We start from the raw sequence: 10,501 nt of genomic DNA on the forward strand, positions 1-10,501 counted from the left end.
ACAAACACAAACAGAAGTTCAACTAAAATGACTAAGTGATTATAATTTTAACCATTATACAGCGTGACAAAAAAAAAAAAGTTTTCCTTGAATAAAACTTGAATGCCCATAAGTTTAGTTGACTAAAAAAAGAACTAAACAAAAACAGGATAAGGTTGACTAAATATGATAAAAGTTAAATAGTAAATTTGACACAGGACTAAGCATGCATAAAAATAAAAAAGCTGACAAAATATACTCTATTTGAGTCTTGTATCTAATGAGGTATTGCTCACCAGAGCAGGCAATACTGTCTGATCCACATCTTCCCCCCCGCCAGGTAGGTCTGTAGACCCTGCTTGCAGAAGGGGTTTGCTCTTCTGCTGGTCTCTGTGAACAGTGAGGTGGAGAAATGGGTGGAGGTGGAGCAGCTGTGCCGCTACTTAGGATAAAAGGTGGTGGTGCAAAAACAGGAGCTGATGGTTGTGTTAAAAGTTTGCCTCTTTTTATGAGCATCTTCCTCCTCGCTCTCATCAGAGTCTCCCAAGAAATGACTATAAATTAGGGTGGAAAAAAACAAGCAGTTAACATCTTATTAATTACTCTTATTAATAATAATAATAAATGTAAAGCCTTCCTGTAGTTCAAACAGTAGAGTGTTGGCGCTTGCAATGCTAAGGTCATGGGTTCAATTCCCAGGGGAAGCAAGAACTGATAAGAATGTAAATGTGTACCTTAAAATGCAATGTAAGTTGCTTTGGATAAAAACGTCTGCCAAATGCATAAATGTAAATGTAATTACATAAACATTTTCACTGGCCTAAGAACTTAAATTGTAAATCAATGTAATTGGTTGAGAATGGTTTCTCTGAGAAACCATTTATCTATATTTCAGCTGGCTTTACGTGTGGTGGTTGTCGGGTTCATCATATCCTAAACACTAAATTATGTTTTTGAGAAAATATAGAGGCCAAAAAGTTAATGTAAAATATAAAGGATAATATACGTATACTAACATCGGCTTTGGCCTTCTTTTTGGCCGAATCTCCTCCTCTTCCTCTTCAGACTGTAGATCTGATGTGTTGCAATTTAGAGCTTTCTTCAAGAGTTGTTGTGCCACAAAGTAGTCATCTATAAAATAAATAGCCTACATGTTAAACTTCAGTAGACCTTCAAATTAATAGAGTAGAACTATAGACAACAGAACAATATGAGAATGTAATTAAAAGGATTTTCTTCCCATATAACATATTGGCAAAATACTTTGATATTTGCTTACAAAAGCCATTTAGATTATTTAAAAAGAAAATAGCATACCACATGACTCTGGCATCATATTTTTTCCAGTCAGGTCCAGGTTCCTTAGAATTTTTCACTGCCCCGTTCACTCTCTCATCATTTTTGTAGTTTGGCCAATAGGTAACTCCATCACTGTACCAATTTTGTGGCACCAAACATCCTTAAACGAGAAGGAAGTAACAAACAGCACCAGATAAATTTAACTTCCTGTTTCAAGAACAGGTCAGTATGTCTACCTTGGGTTATTTCACCAAGTGTATGGTGTAATTGCATATGGGTCACTTTTAAATTAAAAAAGCTGGTCCAAAAATATAAAAGAAATTCAGATATGGTCAACAAATCAGAATTGGGCATCAAGACCTGCAGTATAAATGTGGCCTTACTGAACTCAATTGAATCAACAATGAACTGTCAACTTACAGTGAAGTTGCTGAAGAACTTACTGTCTTAAGGTGGAGCTGGAGACAGGTACAGTTTTTCTATTCATTTTATCTAAAAGAAACGTAACAGAAACACAAAATACACATTTCAACTAGTGAGTTGTGGAAAATAACCAAAATTTTGAGTGTTTTCAAAAATAATTATACAGCAGGGCTCGACAATAAGGACTGCCTGATGGCCCGGGGCCAGCGTGAAAGACACTTGGGCCAGTTGCAGGAACTTTCACCTGCCCCATTGGGCCAGTGCTGCATCTTCAAGTTGATAATTTGCAATTTTTTAAGCCTTGACAATTGAAATGCTGTAGTGTGGACCAGTGTCAGTATTTGACAACATATCTGGCTAAATCAAGTTAGAACAGTATTAAATCTTACTTTACTCTGATGTCAGGAAAAGATGAAACTCCAAAATAAGACTGGTGGCACTTGAACAAACTGTGAACTGTAAGCTGCAACAGAACACACACACACACACACACACACACACACACACACACACACACACACACACACACACACACACACAAACACACACACACAATCTTAATATGATATGAAATAATTATCTGAAACAACATTACATGGGGAGGTGGTGGAGAATATATTTGTCATGATGTAAACAAAAATGGACTCAAACTAACCAAACCAGTACAGTATTAAATGCTGTAGTGTGGACCAGTGTCAGTATTTGACAACAAATCCAGTTGGAACAGTATTAAATCTTACTTACTCTGATGTCAGGAAAAGATGAAACTCCAAAATAAGACTGGTGGCACTTGAACAAACTGTAAGCTGCAACAGAACACACACACACACACACACACACACACACACACACACACACACACACACACACACACACACACACAGTATCATATAATATTAATTATTTTTTTGAAACAACATTACATGGGGAGGTGGAACTGTCAAAATGTAAACAAAAATGGACATGTTATACCAGAAATTCAGTGAAAAACGTAAGTTGGGTAACGTTAGGCCTAACATGATAATATTGCCTGACATTTTAACGTTACTGGAGGGGAGAAAATACGCGATCAGGGTGTGATAAAAATCCGGACAGCTAACGTTAATTAAATCACCTAACCTCCCAGACAGAAAGAATATACCATCCAAATAGCTTTTTACTCAAAGTTATTAATTATCAAATACATTTTTACTCAAATCTACGCTAATGACAATTTGCTAACTTCGTTTGCCACAATCATTTCAGAAATAAAATCATCGGTATGTTGAACGGTATGAACGGTAATGTTTTACAGCTAAGTAACTGTACAAATAAAGCATATTTGAACCATTCTTACCGTGTTCCGTGCTTGTCGACCTGCCGGTTAGCTTTTCCACAGAGCGGAGAATGATTCTGTGACGATGGCGACAGTTGAAATTAGGCGCGTTTGGTCAGCGGGTCCGCCCAGCGTCTGTAGCGAGTCCGCGAGGTGACAGTGCGTTAGGGGGCGGGGCACATGTTAAGGCGCGTCCGAAGTGCGGATCCGTATGTGATCCGTTCTGGGTCCGCCGATTAAAACCGCAGGCTGGGCCGATCCTGGAGGCGGGGCTGATCCTGTTAGCGCAGCGAAAACGAATCTGACAGTCAGGCGGATCTGGCGGCTTGAGGGCGGGTCCGCCACGGACTCCTTTGCTGTGTGGGTGGTAATCTGCCTGTTAATAGTAGGCTAAGTGATATTAAAATAATAACCTGCAGAGAACGTTCCCAGAACGTTCTCTTTAGGTTATACAAATAAAACCTAAAACCTGCAAGGAAACGTTCTGGGAAGGTTCTCTTTAGGTTATAAAAATTAAACCTAAAAATAACCTGCAGGGAACGTTCTGGAAAGGTTCTCTTTAGGTTATTAAATAACAACCTGCAGGGAACGTTCCCAGAACGTTCTCTTTAGGTTATAAATTTAAACCTAAAAATAACCTACAGGGAACGTTCTGGGAACGTTCCCTTAAAGTTATAAAAATAGATCCTAAAAATAACCTACAGGGAATGTTCCCAGAACGTTCTCTTTAGGTTATAAATTTAAACCTAAAAATAACCTACAGGGAACGTTCTGGGAACGTTCCCTTAAAGTTATAAAAATATATCCAAAAAATAACCTACAGGGAATGTTCCCAGAACGTTCTCTTTAGGTTATAAATTTAAACCTAAAAATAACCTACAGGGAACGTTCTGGGAACGTTCCCTTAATGTTATAAACAAAGATCCTAAAAATAACCTACAGGGAACGTTCCCAGAACGTTCTTGTTTGGTTCCCAAAAAAATAACCAAATGGGAACCAAACGGGAACGTTAGGGGAACGTTCTGTGTTTGCTGGGTTACAACTAACCCCGCGTTAGGTTGTGCCCCGCGCTCCCCTATATATATATATATATATATATATATATATATATATATATATATATATATATATATATATATATATATTAGGGGTGCACGATATTGACAAAAAGTGATATTGCGATATCGATAATGAATATTGCGATATCGATATTAATTTCGATATTTTTAAACATATGTAAAACTTCAAAAGTTATGGGAAAACGCATTCGAGACGGATTTGAATCTGATCGCTGAAACCACTTCAGGAGGAGATCTGGGCCGCATTCCAGACGAAACTGGACGAAGTGTAAATGCATCTGGTTGTTGAAACCACGTATGTAAAATGTACTCCTCCCCAAAACACAAAAAAATAAACGAGTGAGAACGTGCTATAGGCTACATGTCATGTTATGGCCAGATATGACGGCGCTACGTCTGCAACACGCATCACCGCATGAGCAGCTGAGCATCTACCGGTCAAGCCAACGCGCAAACTATCGCAAATCAAAGTGAAAGTAAGTTGCAGACGCTTTACACACATTAAAAGTAAAGAATCTTCATTAAAAGTAAAGAAGTGAAATTATCTTACCAGGGCTGTTGCCGTTCTCTATTAGTGCGGTATTGTATTTGATTTTGACATTTTAGCTGATGATATATAAGGCTATATAATGCAGCTCATAACTGTGTTCGGTGACGTGAACTCCATTAAATCTGCATATAGCGCGGGAAGTGAAGATCGAATTTATATCCGTTTTGCAAAAAACACATATATGTGAACAGGTGTAAAAGGAATCGTTTTGATAAATTAGATAGCTATCCGATCTGTGATAACGCATGAAGTGGCCAGGTGGCCTGATGTTTATACTTGCGCGCTGGTGTGTGCGTCAAGCTGGCAAGTGTGTGTGTTGTGGGGACTGTGTGGTAGAGCAAGGGAGACCACTGTTGGAAATCTGTAGCATGAAAAGTTAACCCTCTCCTTGATAGAACCAGGAAAAGTAGATAAGTAGAACCAGGAAATCAGTCGGGGGAAATGCAACGGTGCATGTCGGACGGGACGCATCATAAACAAAATATCGCATAAATATCGCGAGACTTTCGATATGATATCGAGCAACGTGATATCGCGATAACGATATTGATTCGATATATCGTGCACCCCTAATATATATATATATATATATATATATATATATATATATATATATATATATATATATATATATATAGAGAGAGAGAGAGAGAGAGAGAGAGAGAGAGAGAGAGAGAGCTGTATTTGTATATTGTTTGAACTTAATCTCAGGACTGCACACAGGGTAGCCTATTGCTTGAGGATCTTTCTACATGTTAGAGATCATTGTGTGTATGCAGTGTTTTATGCAGTTTACTAACTGCGGCATGTTGTCACTCATTTAGGATACTCAATTTACTTATTAACACTACCACAAGGTTAAGAAGAATTTTGTGTGTATGCACATGTTGTGAATTGTTTCAAGAGAAGTTATCCTGTGCGTAAACATGAATAATTCACAAAATCAATAGTGAATGAGACCAATTGTTCTTTCAAAGATATGGAAATGATCTCTGCTCCCTCACTTCAGCTTTGTATTAGTGTTTATTCTGACTGGATGCAGGAAATATGATGTGTTTGCTAGCTATTAAACTGTTCAGTAGAATGCAGTAATGATACTGGATCATTTCAGGTGTACGAACAGTTCTTCACTCACTCTCTTTCCAGGTTGGTGGTGCAGTGGAAAAAAATCAGTTCTATTTCCATCTTCAGTATGAGGAAGGGGATGAAGAGGAGGGCGGTTGTCTCAGACGTTTTCATAGGAAGAACCATCAATCAGTCCCAGGCTTTAAAAACTGCTTGTTTGTAGACGGGGTCGTCAACTACTTCCTGGCACGGACAGATGCGGTGCGACGGGTTGGCTTTGATCCGTTTCTGAAGAGGGTGGCTCACACTGGTAGGTACATCACTATGGGTTTATTTTTGTGCCTTTTAATATTGAACGTAACTTTTCAAGAAACTAATGAAAATATAAATGGACACTGAATAAAATGGCGAAATTTTTGCATGTTATGCTAACTGTTTTCTCTCTTTCGCTGATCAGTACTTACAAATGCGCTTCCAGAGTTTCCATTTACGCTTCTGAAGTTTTCGTTTTGTTTCCGTTCGCCATTCTGACACATTTCTCTCATGGGGGCGGGGCTAACCGCGTACTTAAATTAATAGTTTAAGTACTCAATTTGTTATGTGCAGTTTGTTTTGTTTTGTTAGACTACTATAATACTTATCCTTTCTTACTTTGCGGGGAGTTGAGCAACTTTTCCATGAACAAAATTCTGATGCTGACCCAGAGGATGGAGTGGTGTATTACCAGAGATCCACTGTCCCCATTAGACAGGAATCTTACTTTCTTCAGACACGACATCACTTTTGAATGACTAGGATCTTGATCTTCAGACACTTGATATTATGCATATATTTTAATTTCTTTGGAGTGTTAGATTAAGACAAACACAGTTCACAAGTACACAAGAGGTTGCACTTTATTCTTATAAGTCTACAATTAGCATACCGACAACATATGAATGTTAAGGGGATAGTCCACCCAAAAAAATAATTCTCTCATCTTTTACCCACCCTCATGCCACCTCAGATGCATATGACTGTGAGTCCATACAGTAATGCAAATTAATGGGTATTTAAAAGTTGACACTTTAAAAACCACACACAGTGACTGTGATGGGTTATTCATACAACGCCAGTGGTTGAATCGATGTCTTCTGAAGTAAACAACAGATAATAAAAATACTAATAATTTAAACGGTTTTAACCCTTCAGTACAAAACTGTCATTCAAAATTGGCTACAATCTACCTGTATATGGGCTCACGGAGATGTATTATGTTCTTAAAAATCTTTTATCTGTGTTAATGTGAAGAAAGAAAATCTGGGATGGCATGAAGGTGAGTAAATGATGAGAGAATTTGCATTTTTTGGGTGGAGTATCTGTTTAAATGTACTCCATTACAATGTACACAGTCACTGCTTTGTTGCATTTACTGTAACAAGAACTGTTCAAATGATCATTGCATCATTTAAAATATATTTGAATTTTACACAAATTTAGTATATAATGTACTTGTGCATTTTTAGTACTATATATGTATTATGAGAATACTGAGGTCAGACTGTCACAACATCCAAGACTTTCACTTTCATACTTGTATAGTGTATAGTGACAATAAAGAATATATTGAAATATCCTTGAAGTTCTGTACCATCTGACAGCAAGCCACATGGTTGCAATTTTCATATTGTTTGAATTCTTCAGAATTGAGGTATCATTAATTGTGATGGTGTAAGTGCATTATGCTAACAATGGGTATAGTGTGATGGCCAGGATTGCTAACTTTGTTTATCAGGTTAGAGTGACACTTTCTTGATGGCTGGAAATATCACACACATGTATGACACTAGTATTCTCTTTAAATTGTTACATCAGAATCTAATCAAAGCCTACAATGCAGAAAAAAATAACATTTAGCCTTATCAGGAACAAACAAATATTCTCCGAAAGCATTGGACATTATTTATTATTATACAGGATTTTAATGTACTACAATTATACCTCTAGACATTCATTTCCTCTTGCGCAGACAAATACTGCTCCTGAAAGCTTATGCTGACAAAGTAGTAGGCCTAGTAGAAGATAAATGCAGAAAATTAAAAAAACAAATCTCCTAACTTTCTCTCACTAAAATGAAATAGGAAGCCGCTTACAGCCGCTCACATCCACACATGTAAACAACACTGATGTCTTCACTTTCCTTCCAGGTTAAGAATCTGTCAATCAAAAATTCAGTAGCCAATGAGAACACACCGCAGTTAGCCCCGCCCCCATGAGAGAAATGTGTCAGAATGGCGAACGAAAATGAAGGGAGCGTAAACGAAAACTAAAGAAGCGTAAATAAAAACTCTGGAAGCGCATTTGTAAGTACAGATTCTAGAAAAGTTACGTTCAAAATTAAAGGCACAAAATAATCCCATACATCTCGGGGTTTCAGATTAAAATACATGATTCTCATTTCAGATTATTACCTTACTTTATGCTTTGCACACTGATTGCCTGTGAAGCTGGAGGTTTCCGATATATACGGTATTGTTCCAAATATAATTCAGAATATGTATTTCTTGGAAATACATCTGAAAAAATGGGGTCGTCTTATATTCAGGTTCTAGACTTTTACATGTCAATAATACACCCGCAACAATAGGGAGCGCTAAATGTGTGTAAAATCAGTGTACCCCTCAGGACTGAAGCGACCCACCCCTGTAAACTACCCGTAGTTTACGGTGCCAAATGATGGCGAATGACTATCCAGAACAGAGGTGGCAGCAGGGTCATCAAAAAACTCTCATTAAGCAGCCAAGAAATACGGTGTGTCAGAGTGTAATGTTATAAGATGGCAAGCCCTAAAAGACAAGTCTTAAAAATGCTAACAGTCAAAGAAAAGCTTACTGTGGTCCTAACTGCGGACGCTTAGAAGAAATTAACAGGCAAGTGTGTCAGTACGTAGCCGAAAAAAGAAATGAGGGGCTGCCTACAAACAGAGCCATCATCCAGCTGAAGGCACTGGATGTCACCAAAGAGCTAAACTTACCCACCAGCGAGGACCTAATTTCTTTTTCGGCTACGTACTGATACACTTGATGTCAATATCTTTGAAACAGCCGTTTTGATGCGGCGTAAGAATAATTCAGCGTAATGATGCGTCTTATATTCAGGTTTTTCTTATATTTGGAACAATACGGTATATAAGATCAATATCAAAAGTAGCAGTCAGAATCTGGTGTGTCCACCAGCTGCTTTAAGTCTATAGTGCATCTGACCTTCATGGACTGCAGAAGATTTGCCAGTTCTTGCTGTGAGATGTTCCACCAAGACACTTGCTAGTTCTCAAACATATGTGGCGGGGACACATGGTTACATGTGTTTTGACACTGCAAGGATGATCAGCTGTCCTTCTTGTCTCCCTGTAGCACTGTCTTAAGCCCTACTCACAAGGGATAAGTATTACCTGGTGACCTCTAGTCATTAGTAATAATTGCAGAGGTTGTCTGTGATCTTAAAGGATAACTCTCGCCAAAATGCAACCTAGGGTCTTTTTGTTCATCTACCCGAGGCAAACTTTCGTTTACAAGCATAATTAGAATGGAAACTCCACTTTTAAGTTTGACCGTATTTTTGTTTTCGGTCAAATTGACTTTTGAATGGAAGTGAATGGGACTTGGGGCACTTCTATGACAGAATCAAAAATCGCTATTTTTAAAACACTAAGAAGGCTCGACACAACATGAAACTTTGCTCGAAGTATCAGCAGGGGTTCTACATTGTTTGTGTACACAGAGTTTACTAAAAAGAAAGATTTTGAACAACACACTGTAGCTGTGTCCGCCGGCATTTTGACATTCAAAAATAGTCGATCTCCACTCGGTGAAGGTCTTTATTAACCCCCTGTAGTCGTATGGATTAGATTTATGATGATTCGATACACTTTTTGGAGCATCAAAAACTCAGGCTCTATTCACTCCAATAATAAAGCTTAGAAGAGCAAAACTTTTTTTATATATAACTCAGATTTTGTTTGGCTGAAAGAAATAAGTAATATACACCTAGGATGGCTTGAGGGTTAGTAAATTATGGGATAATTTTGCTTTTTTAGAAAGAAGAACTATCTCATAAACTTCTTGAGTATCTTTTTATGATTGCTCATCTTCTGCTGTCTCTCTGACATAACCCCCACAGAGTTTTTTCTTGATGGTCTCGGAGATTTGTTGATTGCCTCTTGCAAAGGACTTGCAGTCGGCCACCAGAAGAAACGCAAACAAAGCAAATACAGACAATTTAGGTTTCCAGGACAAAATGATGGAAAAAAGAAATTGGCCCATCATTACTTCAAGAATTATTTGAAATGCATCAAGTACTGAGGGACTTTTCGTCAAAGTGATATGGATATGGATATGAATGGATATGAAGAATGTTCATATAAGAAGTGTTTTGGTACAGAAAAGAGTAGTGAAATTGTGTGACATTTTACTTGCATTTTAATAAAATCAGCCATTCAATCAGTGGAATCAACCATCAACAAATATTTTTAACCAAGTTTTTGTCTTCAGGAGGAGAACTGATTTAAGGGAAACAATAATATATATATATATATATATATATATCATCTTTTATAATTTATCACTGTGGGTTACTATTGTGCAATAAAATAAATGCCCCTCATTAAATATATACACTCAGATTTTTTTTTGTACCTTTAGGGGTTCATGTCACAGGGGCAGTACCCTTGAAAGGACATATTTGTACCTTTTTTTTTATCCCTAACAGTTGCATATTAGAGTAGCAATACATTTTTTGCACATTTTTCTGAGA

At 37.6% G+C, this 10,501-nt stretch overlaps 1 protein-coding gene and 1 long non-coding RNA gene across 2 annotated transcripts in view; one reads left to right on the plus strand and one right to left on the minus strand.

The window, feature by feature from the left end:
* The window catches only part of LOC308696236 (beta-1,4 N-acetylgalactosaminyltransferase 1-like), a gene marked incomplete at both ends in the record, with an annotated part of 36,447 nt that extends 26,397 nt beyond the window's left edge, over window positions 1–10,050 (plus strand). The window contains 2 exons of the mRNA XM_081374734.1: window positions 5,792–6,020; window positions 9,869–10,050. Coding sequence (XP_081230860.1) covers window positions 5,792–6,020; window positions 9,869–10,050 — 411 coding nt within the window. The remainder of the gene's footprint in view (window positions 1–5,791; window positions 6,021–9,868) is intronic.
* LOC308687794 lies at window positions 326–3,137 on the minus strand. Its single transcript, XR_014029799.1, has 7 exons — window positions 3,038–3,137; window positions 2,446–2,507; window positions 2,091–2,164; window positions 1,722–1,770; window positions 1,297–1,438; window positions 996–1,110; window positions 326–533 (listed from the first exon to the last, which is right to left on the minus strand). It is a non-coding gene; the product is annotated as an uncharacterized lncRNA (long non-coding RNA).
* Window positions 10,051–10,501: the final 451 nt, after the last annotated feature.

Source organism: Scardinius erythrophthalmus, assembly GCF_964197995.2.
Source record: "Scardinius erythrophthalmus genome assembly, chromosome: 1".
NCBI classification, from domain to species: domain Eukaryota; kingdom Metazoa; phylum Chordata; class Actinopteri; order Cypriniformes; family Leuciscidae; genus Scardinius; species Scardinius erythrophthalmus.